The 20,231-nt window shown below is 43.0% G+C and overlaps 1 protein-coding gene across 1 annotated transcript in view; it reads right to left on the reverse strand.

Annotated features, from left to right (window-relative positions):
- MAML3 (mastermind like transcriptional coactivator 3) overlaps positions 1–20,231 on the reverse strand; it is a 431,411-nt gene that overhangs the window by 156,621 nt on the left and 254,559 nt on the right. The window contains exon 2 of the mRNA XM_003790177.3: positions 11,962–13,497. Within this exon, the coding sequence (XP_003790225.1) occupies positions 11,962–13,497 (1,536 nt within the window). The remainder of the gene's footprint in view (positions 1–11,961; positions 13,498–20,231) is intronic.

Below are 20,231 nucleotides of genomic sequence, written 5' to 3' on the forward strand. Positions count from 1 at the left end.
AGTCTGATACTATTCAAACACTTTACATAAACTCACACACAGAATTGTCCTAACAACCCTATTCTCACCATTTCCGTTTTGTAGGCAAAAACCTAAAGCTCAGAGAAGTTATGTCACCTGCCCAAGGTCCTGCAAGTAATGAAACAGTGAAGTCAGGCTTTGAGCATTTGTTTTGGCTTCAGAGTTGACCCCTGACCTCTCCCCTGTGCCACCTCCCTACCAGGGTAGTTCCTTAAAGGGTTTCACACGAGAAAAATAAAATATCTTTAAAAAGAAAAAAAAAAAAAAGGAAGGAGGGGGAGAGAAGGGAAAAATTAAAAAAAAAAAAAAAAGTCTCACCCCAGCTAACGCCCAGGCAGTCCTCAAGTCAGGAGAAGGTGGAAGTGGTGTGAGTCCTGCAAAAGCAGAGAGAACTGTGGCTGCTTTGTGCAGTTAGGAGAATTGTGTTTACTCAGGAGTCTCTCTCACTAGATGGCCAATTTAACACTCTGCCAACTGTCCAATTATTCACATTCACGTGGAGCTAAGTGGGTTCGTCTCCAGCTGCACACCTTTCTTTCTCGACATAATTAATGAAGCTCATCAAAACCCTAGAAAACAAGCCCAGAGCACCAGCCACTCTCATTGACATGTTAATAGGGGGCCAGGTACTCCTGACCTCCCCGCAGGATGTTTATACGGCCCCAAGGCTGCCCACACGTGTCCGGGTGACTATGGGGTGTGCACAGCAAGGACGCTGCTCCGGTGAGCAGCTGCGCGGCACACAAACGCAGTGGGAGTCTAGGAAGACAGTGAGCATACAGGTCAGGCCAATTCTAAGGACATGGGCACAAAACCGGCTGGCTTCGGGGGTACCCTGGGCAGAGGGCTTCCTGGCCTGGCAGAGGGCACTGGGAAACACCAATCCATTCCATCCAGTTTAGGATTACACAGCTTTTAAAAGGCAATGCAAAGAGTCAGAGGCTCACAGATAGCAAAACAATTTATCACATTGCCTCACCTCTGCTCCAGCCAGCATTGCTTTTCTGATCACAGAGCAGAGTTTGAGGCTCTAGATCACACAGTCCGGCACAGTAGCCACTACCCACATGTGATTATTGAGCTCTTGGAATGTGGCTGGTCCAAAATGTGCAGTAAATATAAAAGGCACATCTGATTTCAAAGACTTGGTATGAAAAAATGAATGTAAAATATGCCATTAGTAAGCCTTCTATAAAGTGTATGTTGACACAATTATATTTTTAATATATTGGGTTAAACAGAAACATATTAAGCTGAATTTCGCCGATTTCTTTTTACTTTTTGTAACATGGCCAACCGAAATTGTAAAGGCCCACGGTTTGCATTTGTGGCTTGCATTATATTTTTATTGGCTGGTGTTGCTCTGGAGTTTCCAATGTCTAAACCTGTCACAGCCCTGAGAGGGACTCAAGGGCCAAGCAATTTTCCAAGTCTTGTCTCTGGGCTTTTTCTGCCACAATAATGAAAATCTCACTAACGGGTGATATTGAAACTAGAATTATCTGCCATGAAGGCTGCTATGCACTCAGATGTGAATCACCTCGTGTTCCAGGGCCTTCGCTCACCCTCCGTGGGCCGGCTCCACCCTGCAGGCTCTGCAGTGTGAAGCAGCCATGGCGCTCTGCGGCTCACGTAGCTCCTTCCTACTGCGCGGATCGAAATGCTGACTCTGTTCTACACTTAGTGGCTTTTAGGAGTGATCATGTAGACCCAGGGAAGCTACCTATGGCTATGCCGTTTGTGCACAGGAACAGTGCCCAGCAGAGGGTATAAAAGGGGCTGGCGGCTCACTGGGGGTGCCGCCGGGGCTGAGGGGGTGCCTGCAGTGGACGGCTCTCTACAGCAGGAGACCAGAACCACCGACTTCAGCTTCGTTCTGAAAGTGCTTGTGGCCTCGCAAACCCATTAAAATATCCTTTGTGTGCCCGGTGCAGAAAAGAAGCCCAAATAAACTCCAAGACATTTCAGATCTAAAGGCAATTAGAGAATGCAAGTAAGTTTATAAGACCTCTTCTCGGAAATCATAATCGTAATAAATGGGAGTTTAATTAGTTTGGACACTATTTGGAGTCACTATTTCCTGTTGGCTAAATGAAAATGAATAGGTAAACTACATAATCTCATGGATCATACATACTAACCGTGACAATGCATTGGAACTCTAACACGAGAGGTATTTTGAGTCTTTATGGACTAGACCAGACGCAAACCATTTGGTGTTGTATAGATTAGTTCTACAGAAGCTTGTCCTGGAACCACGATGGAACAGAGTTTGTAGTAAAGCAGCTTTTTATTTTTCAGAGAGTTTTGTAACCTAAAGGAAAGCCCAGAGTTGCTAGAAATAGTCAATGAATGTTGACATAATATATTTTAAAGCCTAGAACTCTGCTCTGCTCTATACTTGAATAAGGACTGTCTTTAGGGAAGACCTCTTCAAATAATAGATATGACCAAGTAAATCTTTATAATAAAAACATTAAGCAAAAGGAATATATGATAGTCTGTTACTACTCTAAATGATGAAAATCACTTTTCATAATAATGCGAATTTCCTGAAAAATAAACACTTATTAAAAACAAAAAGCCCAAGTAAAAGACACTGGAGTATCTATTTGTGGCTCAACGTAGTACAAACTTGAAAAACATTTGCTATGAGCTCGCTTCACACCTTTTGCTGAGGGTGGGACAATCACCCCAGAAAACCGGAAATACAAATTACAAGTGTCTGAATTGCTTTTAAATATACTGTAAATAAGATTTGATATTTAGATTTATATCCCCTTTCAGAGAATATTATGCCCTCCCAAGATTCAACCTTATGATCACAAACATTTCCCTTTTATCTTGTCTTATATTTGGTCACCGTTTCTGTTAATTTCTTTCTTCTAAATGGGCTGCGCTCATTCTTCCCTGAATTTTAGCTGCTCCATCCAGATAGAGACTCTGACTGTCTTACACTTGAAATAGTAGAAAGGCCCCTAACTGTTCTTCCATTCACAATGCACCTCACTGTTCCCCAGTGTGAACCCTTCCCTCCAGCCTGGCTACAATCTGAGTCAGCCGCTTAAGGCACAATCCTTTGCCTCTGCCAGAATGCCTTTCTACTCGCCCTCCATCCATCTGATGCCCGCTCACTCCCATCAGTCTCCGAGCTTATTTCCTCTTTGCAGGTTGTTCTTGTTCACTCCAGGTCATCCTGCCCTTGCCTCTCTCTCTGCCCGTGATCCTCAGTGCAGCATTTAGGATGGTGGCATGTATCTACTCGCTCCCTTATACTACCTTAGAACGGGTGCCTCTTATCGTCCCCACTAGACTCGACATGGGTGGACACTCTAGATTATACTATTTTTGTATCTCTTTTCAGTCTATAATGTTTAGAATTTTAGGAGTGAATACACACAGGGAGTGTATGATTGGCCAAGTTTCACAATTTTCTATACTTGTGTCAGACCCTTAGGGTAGTAGGCTCCTGCCAGGAAAAAATAAAGCTGGGCCTCCTCTCTTACCTGTGTGTGCAGTGGATCCCCACTGTGGGGCCTGGGCTGGGGCCTGGGCTGTAGAAGGATACACCCTGAAAGGAGTCTAAGGCTCCAGAAGTGGAATGAAATTGGGCAATACCTTCTCAAAGCCCAGAAACACCTGGTATGTTCCCTGGGTGTCGTCCTTGGTGTAAGCAAGTGTCAGAACGTGGAGCGCAGAGTGGTGGCCTTGCTAATGTGCCTGAGAGCACTTTTGCTCTGAGGACGGTGTTCCAAAAGAGGTCCTACGTAAGCTTCGTGTTGCCTTTACTGCGTGTACTGTCCATTCCATTAGGGTCTGTCTTCCTGTAAGTCTTGAGGAAAGGAGCTTGGCACACACAAGGTCATGCCCTTTGTAGGTCCTGACATAGAAAAATGAATAACTGATGCTCTCTTGGAGAGGTGAAGGGAAATTCTATCCTTTACCATATTGGAAACAGGAAACAGGGAGGAGCAGTGGAGGATGGACTGCATTGTCCTGCTAAGAAAGCCAACTACATGGTAACTGTTATATCTGAGCAAATACCAATCCTAAGCAATGAGATAAACACTGCTGCTTTAACTGACATTTCGGTGTTCACAGTACTTCTCCATCAGAAGACAATAATGGAGGTAGTAGTGGTTGGGGAATGGGGTGGGAAGGGCTGCAAGTTAAAATGCTTACTCCCAGGCTTCATCTCAGACCTACTGATTCAAGCCTTTGGCAGTGGAATCTGATTACCTGCATCTTGAACGATTTCCCCAGATGATTCTTAGGCCCATAAACGTTTCAGAACTGGTGTTGGATGGGTTATAAGCTCTCTCAGTAAACACAAATACTCTCATGCCATAAAACCTTTAAAGAGTATTCTCATGGGGGGCCAATTAAAACCTCCTTCTATCACAATACTGTTACAAAACTAATTCCTTTTCTAAAATTTGTCCTTTTATGCTGCTTTCTCTTAGCTTCATATTTCTAAGACTCCGATAGAATTATCAGTCAGAATCTTCAAAATATGCCAGGATGTGCATGGAAATGTCTTATTTTACCCATCCATGGGGGCATTTCATTTATTATCTGGATTTTTGTAGCCTTTTTGCCCACGGTCTCCCCTCAGCTGGGAGGGCCTGGATTCAGTCGGTGGTAAACGTTTTGTCAGTGTTTTACCCTGCACCTGACTTTCCAGGTGCTAATAGCTTAGTCAGGGTCATGGGTCCTAAACTTTTTTTATACTTCTTGAAGTAAGTCAATATTTTCAAGAGTTTAAAAAACACTCAATGGTTATAATCACAAGAATCTTCATTCTAAAACAGCATGATGATCACGTTGACTCTGCTGTCCTTTTGAATACTTGTATTTGACATATGTAAATTTTATGTTAAGAGAGCGCTTTAAGTTTTATGAAATCTGCTCTATCAAAGCCAAAACTAAAGTAAAATCTGCTATAAAATATTAAAATTTCAATATTAGACATTATGCGACACTCGAACAGAAAAGTGTTGAAAGCCGGTGATGGAATAAACACCTACATTTATCTTGGCTTTCTCCAGTGCTCCAGTAAAATGACAAAAAGGAATAGAAATGATACAAACATTTAGGAACAAAGAAGGTGGGAGATGGCAAAAGCAATCAAGGGGTGTCAACAAAATTTTGGAAGCTGAAAATCAGATGGCTGACTGGTAAACGACTTAGCAGCTTAGAGAAAGCTATATCTAATCCTGCAGCAGAGAAGCCAAAACCAAGCAAGATGGTTCAAGCTAAAGAATGCTGTGAAGTCTGAGGAATCAGAGGCACTCGGAATGCCAGGGCAGAAGCTGGGGGTGCAAAAAGGAAAATTGGCTGGAGTCCTGTATAATTAAGAGGTGCACCAGTTACCCTCCCCCAGACTGGAAGGAGGAAGGTGGATTACTCTGGGGAGATGAAGCCAAGAGACTCCAGAGTCCTGGATCTCAGGCCTCTCTGAGAGTGGGCTGAGGAGCCACGTGAAAACAGGGAGAATGAAGCCAGAGTCTACACAGCACTTAGTGAGACAGCCCTCCCCATCACCACATTTACCACCTTGCTCCTCTATTCAGCTCCAGAAAGCCAGTACCCAGGTTTACAACCCTTAGTCATGAGAATGAGAAAGCAATCTACAGACATTGACAACATGGTGGGTTCTAACCCAATCATCAGGCAACAAAGTCCCGCATTTGACAAGCCCTGTCTAGGCACACAGAACAACTAATCAGCTTTATTATGCCTTACTCTTAAACAGATATTTGAGAAAACTTCTAACATGAAAGAAAAAAATAAACCAAAATAAGCATATGGAAAAATGTGCTTGGAAGACAGATAAAGCAGGGAGCACAGGAAAATGTAATTTAAAGATGATAGTTCATATCCCTGGATTGAAAAGGATAAATCAGAGAACAAGCAAAAACTTATGGAAATGAAATATTTACTGTAAAGGTTGGAAGATAAAGTTAAGGAAATCTCGCAGAACATGGAAAAAAGAAAAGAGAATGAGGATCAGCATCCAGGAGGTTCATTATATAATGCACAGAAGTTCCAGAAAGTTATAAGAAGGAGAAAAGAGAAGGGAGAAATTATCCAAGAAATAATCCAAGAATATATCCCAAATCTTAAGGACACATATTTCTAGATTTAAAAGAAAAGTTCACAGTGGAGTAAACTTTTAGATGGAGTGAATAAAAAAGAGCTATGCTAGACATATCATTATGAAATTTCAGGGATAAAGAGAAGACTTGAAAAGCTCTGAGTGAATAAATAGGTTACACAGGTAAGGCTGGGGATCCAAATGTCACTGGACTTCTCAATAACATGAAAGACACAGGGCATGAGAAATGCCTTTAAAATTCTAGTTGAATGTACATCAGGTAAATGATCAAATGTAAGGATAAAGACATTCTCAAAAACAGACATTCTCAAAAACAAGCTCCCATGCACCTTTTTGTAAGAAATTATGAGGACGTGCTGCACCTATCTGAAGGAATAATTCAAGGAGGAGGGGGGGGTAAGAAAGAAGAGAGTCCAACAGTGAAGGGTGGTAAAACATTCTACAGGTGTAAGACTTCAGGTAAGCTGGACTTAGGACAGGTGCAGACTGGAGCGAGGGGTAGAGGCCTTGGAGAGACATTGAAGGAAGGAAGAAAGGGAGGTGGGTGAGGAGGGAAAAGAAAAGAAAATATAAGGAAAAAAGGATGATATGATATGTTTGATCATGCTGAACATTTTTACAGGGTCAGAAAAGTTTGTGAATGGATTGAAGAGTATTGACCAACAAAATAAAGAAGCAGCTATTAATTCTAAGGGAAACAAAAAATTGTACAAGGAAATACAATCATAGCATTCCACATGGCTAAACTGTGAGGCACTATGCAAAAAAAAATCAGGTATGTAAATAAGGAGTACTTTTCAAAATCATAATCTGTGGCCAGGCACGGTGGCTCCCATCTGTAATCTCAGCACTTTGGGAGGCCCAAGTGGGATGGTCACTTGAGGCCAGGAGTTCGAAATCAGCCTGAGCAACAAAGTGTGACCCTATTTTTTCAAAAAAATTGTTTTAAAGTTAGCTGGGTGCACTGGGTGGTGCCCACCTATAGTCCTATCCTAGCTACTAGGGAGACTTGAGGCAGGAGGATCCCTTGAGCCCAAGAGTTGGAGGCTGCCGTGAGCTATGATTGCACCACTGTACTCGAGCATGGGCAACAGAGTGAGACCCTGTTTCAGAAACAAACAAACAAACAAACAAACAAAAAAATCATAATTTGTGATATAGCTAGTTATATTGAAAGTATGGGAAAGAACAGAAAGACTGTGTGGGAGGGAGCTGTGAGTGTTCGTGAAGAGGTACTGGAAGGAAGCTCAATCCTCATCTTCTATAGAGTCGAGTAATTGAAAAACTGAGAACCAGCAGTTTATGGAGATAAATGAGAGAACAACTTAATGAATTGAAGCGGTTGCCTTTGGGAAGCAGAAATTAAACATGGAAAGGGCGAACCAGGGGACTGCCTGTCTCGCGATACTATTGTGGTACTGTTTGACTTTCTGAACTATGTGCCTGTGTTTTTTGGATACAGTAAACAAAATATATTCTAAGGAAACTGAACAAGGGGGCTCCAGATTTTTGAAGTTAAGGAAAATGTATCTTCAGAGAGATTTCCATGACAGCTGTGAATACTGGAACTCCCTTCCTCCTGTGGAGATTCTTATGGCTAAAAAGCTTCTCGTAATACACCTCACAAGGTATTCCACAAATTCTGATAAAATAAAATTGACAGGGGAAAACATTCTGCAAAACACGAGCACGTGTGTGCTCATTAGAATGCACACAGCCACACACGGAGACGCACATGTCAAGAATAAAGTAGGCAGAGTGGTCTTGGATTTATCTAATCTAGTTAATGCAAGTATTAAAAATTAACATCACATTTTGGAAATTATTCTCTTTGCTCGCTTCCACGTCGGGACTATTCCTGGGCTCTGGGTAGGCCTGTGACTCTCCTTGACCAGCAAGCAGTCGCCTGCTTTTGGTTTCCCTCCTTCATAGTCGCCCCATTGTTTCTTGTTTGTCAGACACGGGGATTGAGTTTGCCTTCCCAGCAGTCTCCCTGTTGTTCCCTGGTTCAAGATAACCACTTCCTATCAATGGATTCCTTTTAGACTTGCCTTTTCAGTTCTTCGATTTGATCTCAAAAGCAGCTCTGTGTTATTTGTGCTAATGCTTTTCTTCATTGGAGCTGATAATCAACTATGAACGTATTTTTGGCCTGAACTCTGAGGACTGCCATCGAACGCTTTATTAGGACACCCTTATGTTCAAGACACAGTGTTGGGCACTCTGCAAACATTAGCTAAAATAAGAGAAAAAGGGAGAGATGGAAATCTTGCCCTTTAGGAACAAGATAAGGGAAAAAAAAAAAAAAAGACATGGCCAGAATAAGTTCTGGTTATTTCATAAACATTAAAAAACTAAAATATTAAAGAGCAATTCAGGAGGTCCAATTCACGATGAATAAAAGTTCAAGGAAGTTAAAAAGAAAAAGAGACAGAAAAGGGAAGGGAGAAATGATCAAAGAAATAATGTAATGTCGTATGCCAGAGTAGATTTGAAAACTTGTAAACAATAAAAATTATTGATACATCATTATCACTATTTTAGCTCAAGTTCTATGGGAAAATTAAGAGAGCATGGTAAGAAATAAAAAGGGGATGTAGAAGAGAAAGGAACAGACACTGAGTGTGGGAGAAAGGTTTTAGTACTATTTACTAGAACAGGGATTCATAACTAGCATATGTAAATGATTAGAGAGTCATGATATTGTCTGATCCAACTGGCAAATCAATTCAACAAAGAATGTTTGCTTAAAAGAATTAACAAAGTGTAAATATTTTTTAAAACAGGAGTTTCTCCATCCCTAAAAAAACTATTTTTCTTGAGGGTAGAATTAGCACACATATATGACAGAAAGTTCAGAAAATTTGGCCAAGTATAAAGAGGAAAACAATTATCACTCATAATTTTTCCAGAAGTAAATACCATATCTAACACTTTAGTTCTTTGGAATTTTTCTGTTCATACTAAAAAACATGGTTTGGATTGTAACATACAACCTGTTTTCTGACCTGCTTATTGTACTCATAATATTAACATTTGCATGTGGTTAATCTTTCATTAATATCATGAGTTTCATGTACATTATTTATTTTTTTGGTTCAAATTGTTCATTATCATAAGGGATACCATGAGCATAGTCCTTGTTCAATCCTCTGATTATAAAGCATAATACGTAAATTCTGAAAAGTAAAAGTATACCTTCAAAGTTTTGAATTTTTTTGGTTTCTATTTTCGGTTTCCTTCTTTTCAAAATATCTGGGAAGTGAGTGTATTTTTATTCATTTCTAAGAGAAAAGGCATTTTCTCCGAGTGTCCCAAAGAAGTAAACATCTATTAAAATACTTTTCCCTAAATAAATGTATCTAATCAGCTCTGTTGCTCAAGTCTTTTGTTAAAATGAAGCTCTCTTCGTGGTCCTCGTGGCATTTGTATCTCACCTATAATTCATTTAGTATTTGTGCAATGTACTGACATATAGTGTAATTATTCTGAGAGCTATGTACATACTGCTCACAATCAGATAAAAACATGAAATAAGTGGTATGTTTGCAGAAAGATATTCACATGTTTATATATGTATTCTGAAGCCTGTATCAAACATTAGTGAGTTAATATTTCATTAGAAAGCATGCTTTTACCTGATGGTTCTTAACAAGGTTAAGAAGTGATTATTCTAATGAGGCCTCACAAAGGAAGATTCCGTCTACTCTGAAAGTACCTTGTGAGATGGAGGAAGAGAGGAGATGTACATAGATTTAATCCAGAAAACCATCACTGTGGCTTCTCCACCTGACTGAGCTCTTTGAAAACATGACCTCTGCAGCCAGCAGCGTCGGTGCACATAGTTAGGCAAGCTCAAGACCTGAAATAAGGACCTTTAAAATTCATGTGTCCGCAAACACAGGAACTTCATTGCAAGTTAGCACATTTCAAAAGACATTTCGTGAGTGCTGGGGGTGAGGGTGGGTGCATCAGTGCACCCACATGTCTGCAGCGCCTGTGAGTTGGAATTAATCATCTTTGCTCTGGTAAATACACTACTGTAGCTGGCGTGAACACAGTGAACGCAGAAGCACAATTTGTATTAAGATTAACAACAGACCATTTTGACAGCTTGCGATCTCATAAACCTCCTGATGCGTCTGGGCTGCCACAGACATCCCTGTACATTGCTTATATTTTTGCCTGCTTCAGAACTTAATCTCAAAATGCACAAAATCTTGCATTTTTCCAATAGTGTGTGTGTATACATATATATACACACACGTATATATACACATTTTTTTCTTTTTTAATGAAACCAAGATAAAACATAAAAGTTCACATTTCAGTAATGTTTTTCCACCAGCTACTGATTGCAGCTGATGTAAACCAAGCTATACTTTTATTTACCCAGACAGGATTTCTTCAGAGCTGGTGGCATGTGCAGACAAGAAGTCCCTGTGAGGTTTTGGGGTTGGAAGGCTGAGAAGGACAAGGATGAAAGCACAGGGCTGAGGCCTGTCTCTGCAGGCAGCACCACCTCCAGGCTTGCAGCCTCCATCCAGCCTGCGGGGTGAGGCTGGGTGGGGCACTCCAGGAGATTCAAGATGCAGACAACCAAGGAGGCAAGATCTACCTGCATTACTTCCCCACGCTTCTCACGCAGCCCATTGTGGACACACATCCAAGCGCGAGTTAGAACCTGTTTAGACATGAGAGCTTCTAAAGCAAAGACTTCTCTGCAAAATCTCCAACTAGAATGCCAGTGTCTGCATCCTCAAAGGGCTGAGGAACAGGTCAGCACCTGGCAGTAAGAACATCCCTCATGAATTCCTCCAGGTTGGGGGAAGGTCACTCTCAGGTGCATTTCTCCACTCTCCCTTTCTTTCAGGGTCGATAAAGTGTTTTAAAGGAGCTTTGGCTGCTTGTCCCCTGGTCAGGATGAGGACAGCAGAAATACCTGTCAGTGAGTATTCTCTTCCCAAATGGTTGCTGCTCACTCCTCACTATGCACACTGAGATCCCTACCCCTAAACCAGGATGTCATGAGGAAGACAGTGGGAAAGAGGAGACTTATTTTTAATACAGCTATTAGACATATTGTCTGGAAATGACACTGAATGAATTGAAGAGGTTTTACTGTACTCCCAAGTAACAAGCTTAAAGCAACTCCTAACTATGGCTAGTTCAGCAGAAGTGTTCAAACACAGAATGGTCCTATAAAAATCTATCTCCAGTTCACACTGAAAATACAGAAAACTCTCCCACATTTGAACATCAAAAATCCAAATTTCCCACTATTCATCATTCAGTAAGAAGGCTGAATTCAGTAGTACAGGGCCTTGGAAAAACCATTGCAGACAGCCCTAAATGTCCCCACATTCCTACCAATTTTTCCCTGGACAGGAAGTATGGGGAGGGTATTAGATGCTCCCAAGGATGTGGGACGTTACAGGAGGCTTCGCACTCCTCTGGGAATCTAATGCTGTTGCTTATGAGACAGGAGGTGGAGCTCGGGCAGTGCCGCCAGCCATGGGAGCAAGTGTAAATACAGACGAAGCTTCGCTTGCCTGCCCGCAGCTCACCTCTTCCTGTGCAGCGCGGGTCCTAACAGGCCACAGACCAGTACTGGTCAGCAGCCTTGGACATTGGGGACTGCAGCCTTAGAAGAAAGGGGGAAAATGTCCCCAATCCTGGTCACTCCATGAAGATGTGCAGGGAGGGTGTCTGCGGGTCATTAGACCCCACTACAGCTGAAGCTTGGTGAGCATCACACATTTGCCGGTCTGAAACACGGCGTTAGGAGCACGGCCGCGAGGGCGTCTCCCTCTCACACTTACCTGCCCGTGGGACGGCAGCGCAGCGTAGGCCATGGGCTGATTCATCACGCCTTTCTGCTTCATGAGAAGCATGCGTTTCTGGTCCTCGCTCAGGTGCGCCCTGGGAGCCTGCAGCTGCGGTGGCGGCGGGGGCTGCTGCTGGGGCTGCTGAGGCTGCGGCTGGATGTACGGCATCAGGGGGGTTTTGCTGGGGTTTGCCATGGGGGGTGTCATTCTCTGACTCAGGTCTGCATTGAAATGGGTCAGGGGTTTAGTGTTGCCATAAGTAAGAATATTGTGCTGTTTGTTTAAGGAGTTTGTACCCAAATTATTTGGCTGCTGATTGATCATGTTCATGTGATTCTGAGGGAGGTAGTTATTCATTGCCGTCTTCTGCAGGTTGTTTGCCATTGGAGGCACTATAGGGTTTTGGTTGTTAAAGGCTTGGGGGTACATCATTGGGCTATTTGGTTTTTCTGCAGTAAAGGCTGCTCCATATGGACTTGATGGAGGGCCTAAGGGAGACCAGCTGGACGTCTGATTTGAGTGCTGCTGCTGCTGCTGCTGCTGTTTCTGTTGCATGAGTTTGGCCCTTTGTTGTTGCTGTGCAGCCATGTGTTTGAGCTGCTCTGCCGGGGACATGTCAGAGCTCGGCACAGCCACCGGGCCTGCCCCTGAGCCGGCCACAGTCACCGCTGCTGGATTGAGGAGATAACCATTTCCAGGCCTAGGTGGAGCTTGGCCTGGCGTGTGGGCTTGGTTTGGAGTCTGAGGGGACTGGACAGCACAGTTTGCTGGTGAGCTGGCAGGGTTTGGCGCTGCCGGAGTGCTGGCAATAGAAGGTAAACTAGTGGCCGTGGAGACAGCAGAAAAAGGAGGACCCGAAGAAGAAGGCCTGGCCTGGGGCGAGCCCAGGGAGACATGCGTGAAGGGAGAGTGAGAGGGGTCGCTCTTCACGCTCGCGCTCTCCTGGGAGAGCGGGGTCTCAGTGGCTGGCTGCGAGAATTCTGGGTCCTTCTTCTCCTCAAAGTCCTCATTGAACAGATCCTGTATGTCATCTTCTGGAACCGTGTTGGCCAATTCATCTATTAATTCCTGCCACTCCTGATCATTCAGATTAATGTCTGAGAACAGCTTGTTCTGATTTGAAAGAGATGTTTCTGATGTGTCGATGCAAGTAGGGTCATCCAGAGGTTCCTGCTTCAGGTCTTTGCTCTGCAAGATGGTGAAGCTGTCCTCCAGGTCACTGCAACCGTTGACAGGAAGTTTGATCTCAGGGAGCCTACCGTTCTTACTCAGATCTTCTAGAAGCCCAGGAGCATGTGTTCCACTATTCTGCAAGGACAAAGAAGGCTTCAGGTCAAGTTGGTGAAGAGGGGAAGCTGAAGGCAGTGGCATGCTGTTGGGCAAATTGTTGATGGCTTCCATCCCTGCGGAAATGTCCTTTCGAATTCGCTTGCTAGTTGGAGAAAAGTTCCCATCGCAAGCACCATTCTGCTGGTCTCCATTAAGTGGTGATCGCGCTCCTTCCAACTTCCTCTTCACGGTCTCTTGGAGCTGGAAAAGAAACAGGAAAAGAGGATGACTACATCTCCAGATCATCTGTGAGTGCCATGAACTAATTTTTAAATGGTTTAGAACACACAAGAAAGACATACTTCTCATTTCAAAATTAGGCAATGCTACCTGATTTTATTGAAAAGATTTCATTTAAAAGCAGAGCTCATGGGGCTAAGAGACAGGAAACAAACCAAAGATTAGAGAGTGGGGAACAAAAGAAAAGGGACAGTTAAAGGAAATCTTCCTCTCACAGGGAGGAATTATCTGTTATTATGTTTGGAATGAAAGCTAGACGTGAGACTTGGATCAAAATGTACCGTACTTGAGAAGGATATTATTACCCAATCTTAAATTCTTGCCACAACTTAATTGAGAGCGTCAAGAAATTGAATCAATAATATTTTAGAGAACACTGGAAAAAACCTTTAAGAATACACGATTTAACATATTTACTGTAAAGCAAGGAACCGAAGATTAATATTTAACATAATTCAAAATACCCCTTCAGTCCTCACTTCACCCCCTCTTTTAGCGCCTTTTGACATAGTAGCCTACTCTCTTTTAAAAGCACATTTCCATAGATTTCCACCATATCACACTCTTCTGGGTTTCCTCCTTTCTCTCTATCAGGTTTCTTAATCTCTTATGCATTCTTTATTTCTCTTAAATAACGGGACTGTTTAATGTTTTGTCTTAAGCTTTTTCCTTCTGCTGCTCACTGCCTGCTTGCCGAGATACTTTCATCATGCTTCAACCATCTACTACAACAGCTTCAACTATCTTCTTTAGCTTGATGGCCTCCCCAAATGTATCCTGGCCAATCTTCTCTGCTAAGCTCCACTAACACCAACATTCTTCTCCTGGGTGCTCCACAGACATGTAAAACTCCACATTGAGCTTATCATGAGGTCTGACAGTTAAGGTCAGACACTCATCCTAGAGAAAGCTGAGTTTATGAACTTAATTGTCAGACCCCATATGATACCAGATCTCACGGCTGTTCCAGAAAAAGAGTTCCAAAATTGCTTTAAAGGATGGACTAGGTGCTGGTGTCAGTGCACAGCTTCCCAAGAGGAGTACTTTGAAGGTGACTGTAGTGATACTAAGCAATGAGGTATGTAGCACTTTTTGGAGGATGAGTTCGTGAATTTAAATGTCTGATCTTTGTATCTTCTGTTACTCAAACATCATCCTCACCAATGTTCTCCATCTCAGTATCTACTGTATAATTATCCAAGTCAGGAACTGGAATGTTTTTCTTAAAACCTCCCACATCACCCATCAGCAAGTCTTACGGATTCTACCTTCAAAACACAACATGCCCATTCACCTCTGCCCTCACTGCACCATCCTTGGCTAGGATGTCAGTATCCCTTATTAGATTGTTGCAATGGTCTCCTGACTGGTCTCTTTGCCTTGCCTCCATTCATTCATCCATTTGTTCTTTTGTCTGTTCTTTTATTCATTGTTCTGTCCTCTCTTTATCTATTTTCTACACAGCCACCTTTTTCAAAAAATATACTGCCCTAGGCCTGGTACAGTGCCTCCCACCTGTAGTCCTAGCAACTCTGGGAGGCCAAGACGGGTAGATTGTTTGAGCTCAGGAGTTTGAGGCCAACCTGAGCAAGATTGAGACCTGGTCTCTACTAAAAATAGAACAACTAGTTGGGCGTTTTGGTGGGCACCCATATTCCCAGCTACTTGGGAAGCTGAGGTAAAAGGATTGCTCAAACCTAAGAGTTTGAGGTTGCTGTGAACTATGATACCACAGCACTCTACCCAGAGTGACAGAGTGACTCTGTCTCAAAAAAAAAAAAAAAAGAAAGAAAAGATATATATTGCTCTTCTTGTTTATCACTCTGCAATGATTTCCATGGTCTGTAAATTAAAATCCAAACCGACTCCTGCCCAAACCACCTGGCTCCTACTCATCTCTCTGCTGTTTTGCTCAGCACCCCTTCCCAGCCCCTCTCCTACTGTGCACTTCCTACCAACTCTCCTGAAACTCTTCCAGTTCCTTCTAGGTGCCAAGCTTCCTCTTGACCCTAGGGCACTGTACAAGTTGTTTTCCTTTTTTGGAACACACTCCTCCCCCTCCCTCTCCTTTGGCCTTGGTTAATAGCTGCTTATTCTTCAGGTCAGATCTTGGATTTCACTTACTCTAGGAAGTCTTCTCCTATATCCTTTTCTTACCCCAACTATGTTAGTCATTTTCCTTGATCCACCTCTACTGGATTAAATATCTTGGAAAAAGTTTTTCCAAGCAATCGATGCTTCTTCATCATAGCTTCTACCACACTTTTGGACAACAGCTTAATTGTTTGTTTAGTGAGCTCTGAAAAGGTAGGGACTGTGGCTGATGTGCCTGTAGGCCACAGGGCGGGCTGCATGGTTAACAGATAGTAGAATACTATCTAATTCACAGGGACTAAACAAGATGAGTTTGGATCAGAACAGGTAGCCCCACTGACCATAAGGAATACCTGAATTAGACTCTACATCCCTGGTAATGGGTGTGATGGATCCCTTACCTCAGACAATGTTGTGTCTACTTAACTGGACTTGCTAAAGTCAAATTAAAAGAAAGTCTTGGAGACTCTATGGACTCATTAGTTAGAAATCCGATTCATTTGTCTGCTGTCTTCCTTTCTGCCAGAAAGGGCCAGTGTATGTGTCCCTGGTTAAAAGAGCTTGGCATAGAGCAGGTACTGAGGAAATGCTTGCTGAGTGAGAGAAGAGTGACCGGGCTGGGCTAGAAGGGGCATCAGGAGCTTTGTATATTTGAAGACAGAAAGACACAGGGTGGGAGGGAGAAGGCAGAGCAGTCCTTCCACTCAGGTGCTCCCTTACACTTAGCAAGGGTGCTGTGTATTGCAGACCCAACGGGAGAGGAGTAGGGTTTCCTGAGACCCTGACATGGTAGCACTCACATGTGAAACTGCCAGTGCTCTAGAGGAGCCCCATGTGTCCTAAAACCGATCTGGAGATGGGGTGGTGAATCTCAGGAAGCATCATTTTCCTTCTAGGTGCTTTCTCATAAGTAGAAAATTCCATTGGAAAAGTAAACAGAGACAAAAGGGCCCCCGAGAAAAATCTAGTTTAACCCTTGTTTAAAAATCTTATGTGTTTAATCATAACATCAAACTCTGTCTGTAGGCACTTGGCTGAGGCTCCTGAACTGCTTAAGACAAGGCCCTACCTGGGATACCCTGGAATTTGACTTAAAAAAAGATATATTGGTTCAGCCTATCACATTAGGCAGAAACTGCTAGAAAATGATGTTATTTATTGGACGAATTGGGAAGCCATGGTTCTGACCTCAGGTATGGCAGATAACCTGAACATACCTGCAAACAGAGTGGCAAGGTCAAGTATCTCAGCTTCAGGGACCACGGGGACAAGGCCTGGGGCCCTTGGCATCTCCTGAAGCCATGTTAACCTTTGCGAAACAAGCACTTGTCTTAAAAATGAACCTGACTTTGCTTTAGAAAGCATAAATCCATGATTCTGCTCAAGGTCATGGAATGGGTTCCTCTGTGAAATGGTGGTGGCTGAGATCATGGCACTGGCGGAGTCCCACTGGGAACCCTGTTTCACCTCTTACCAGCTGAATGCACCCTACTGGGTAAGGCAGTGCAGTGAAGAATTAGAGCAACAGGACCACTTGTTCTGGAGTCAGAATGCCTGGATTCAAACCCCAGGTTCTCTACCTAAGACTTGACACATATCCTGTTATCTGGTACTTAATTAATGTTTGCAGTGATAACTATCTGTTAGAATGTAACAGAGGCAGGGATTTTTCCATTCTGTTTATCAGTGGGCTTCCAGGAGCTCAGAGTAGACATATAAGAAATACCTGTTGAACGAATGAACCCTGGAAAACTTATTTAACCTTTCCTAGGCCTTGGTTTCCTTATTTGCAAAGTGAGTTAATAATACCTAGCTCATGGATTTGCCGTGAGGATGCATTTAAATGAAATAATGTAGAAATCACTTAGCTTCACACCTGGTACCTAGTAAACATCCATGAATCCTTAGCTTAACTATTTTTAAAATTCAGTGATACAAATAGTCACAACTGTAACCGAGATAGAATGCTTTCTAGATCTTCAAAATACAAATAGGTAGAATGATAATATTTCTATCCCCTAGCTGGCAAGACCCTAATGTTTTCCAAGCATCTGGTGTAGCTTTTTTAATATGAACAACAAAAATCAAATTTGCAATTCAAGGCCAAGTCCAAGCGCTAATGCATTCAATGTCCTAGATAGTAGAACAGCAGAGGCTAGATTGTTGGGGTTCAAATCAAATGCATTTTCAGCATGCCACCCGAGTGGTGCCTAAAGTTCTCCACTCTTTTAACACAAATCTTTATTTATATATTTCACGTATCAGCATTCTGGAATATAAAAGAGACATCATCGAAGATGCTATGCTATGGTTTTTATATTTTGTTTTGTTGTGTCCAAAATAGCACAGCAATCCTAGCTTCCCTTCTGTCTGCCTCGTCATCCTTTGTTATACAGAAAGGTGGTCTGAGAGTCTAATTCTCTCTTTATGTCCCCTGTGGGAGACAGAAGGAAAGTGGGGAGAAATCAGCTGTGTGTTAGAGAAGGCTGAGTAACTCACAAGCACCCTGCTCAGAGCGCATGAGAATAGCTGGCTGCACGCAGGGAACTGTCCTTCTGAACCGCTCCCCACCCCAAAGGATTCAGGACAAACCCTCATCCCAAATAGCCTTATCTTAAGAAGTCCCTGGCCTGTCTGCATCACAAAGCTGGATCCTCTTATACTGATTGTGCCCTTCTGGCAGAATCACAGAGACCCTTTACCGAGCAGCAGCCCCCTTGCTCCTGCGTTACTATTATTACATATAAATGTTTTCTCCCATTAGGGGAAGCTGTGTGCCAGGAGCTGAAGTACGCTGTTCATCTGATGCCTATGACAATACGGGCTGCTATCATGTGTCAATTACTCTGAAGGAAACAATTCCCCCTCCATAATGGCTCCAGCACAAGTCTCTCTCGGTCTACAGTGTGGCTGGATGGCTTGTGTTTCTGTGAAACTGTGGAGCGTGTGTGTGTCTGTGTGTCACAGAGAGAGAGACAGAGACAGAACGTCTGGGGAAGGGTGTGCATTACACCCAGACCACAGCTGTGTGTTTGGAGCACTTCCACACAGAAGCGTAGTTTTTCCTGACATCCTCACAGCAGACCTTTGGGCAGGACACGTGCTGGTCTGATGGCTCTATGGGGAAAGAGGCAGTGCTTTGGAGGAAGCAGGATGGGCAAGGGGGAAGATGCCCTTAACAGAGAGGAACAAGGTGAAGGTCACCACCAGGCCACTGCTGACATTGAGGGGCCCATTCCTAGCAGACTCTTGAGGTATCTCCTGGGCCGGAGTGTCCATGAGAAAGAGATCCATTTTTCCTTTAGATGGTTAGCAATGCCCGCAAGTTCAAAGAAACCTGATTTTGTATAAAACTGAGCAGTATAACTGAGCTTGGGAACAAAGATGGTGATACTGCTGTTAATCACAAAGACTCAATAATGGAAGGCATTGGAGTAAACCAATATATTTTTTTCTTCTGATCCTAATGATTCTAAAAGGTATGTTTTATTACCTACAACCATCTTACAGAGGAGGAACTGAATGAAGCCTAGTGAGATTAAGCAGTGTGTTCTAGATAACTGAGCTTGTGGGTAGGGGGGAGGCGTCAGGGTGGCCCAGGGCTCCTCATCCCTCCTAAGTTCCCCATCACTTCTGATCTTCCCCCATTTGACTCCAGTCCTCCAGCAGTTCCCAGGACTTAGCATGTTTGTCTTCTTTCTTGCTAAACCTTTGCATGTGTTCAACTCTTATCCTAACTTCTTCACCTGACCAGTTCTGCTCGCCCAGGACAATGCAGGTGAGACCTTACCTTCCACAGGGTCTCTCCTCACAGCCCTTCCCATAACTGATCCTGGTTAGGAGACCCTCCATGTGCTCCGACAGCACCCAAGTACACATTATACTATAGCTGTCTTCCTTCTCCTTCACGGAGGAATGAATGGATGTGAAGAAGAGCTCTCAAAGAACCACAGTGAGTTTACATAACTGATCCCCAAAGCAGGTACTGGCAATTGTCAGATTGTCAGGTGTTTTCATAGTAAACGTACAAATTATTCCAGTTACTTTAAAATACTAGAGATGGACCATCCTCTCCTTAATATGTTTGAGGACTTTAAGGGTCTAAGAAATCCATTTTCAGAACCACTAGAGAACATATGGAGCAAAGTATGGAAAAGAAGACAGAAACTAAAATCCAGAGACTTAAGCAACATTACCAAGGTCACATGTTTTCAGATGCATGTGACTCCTCAAGACTAGGTATTCTCTTGAACTCAAACTTCCATACACAGGAAGTGGTTTTCACCCTCTGAAGCACCCTCTTCAACCAAGTGAGTTTTCTCCAACAACTCTTAGAGACACAACTCTTTCTTAAGACTTAAAGATGAATTAGACTCTTTGCTTGCAGATGCTATAACTAATTTGGCAGTCCAACGAGAACATTTTGATCATTTTGATCAGTTCTGGTCAAACTAGAAGATGATTCACTGGAATCAATTTTCACATGGTTATTCTCTTTCCATCTACCAGCAGATAATAAGCCTATGGACACATGGATGAATTTAGCTTGCTTATTTAATTAGTGACCCAGAATACTCATGTGCTAGACATTATAATGAATA

Source organism: Otolemur garnettii, unplaced genomic scaffold, assembly GCF_000181295.1.
Source record: "Otolemur garnettii isolate 467f Iridium unplaced genomic scaffold, OtoGar3 scaffold00041, whole genome shotgun sequence".
Lineage (NCBI taxonomy): Eukaryota > Metazoa > Chordata > Mammalia > Primates > Galagidae > Otolemur > Otolemur garnettii.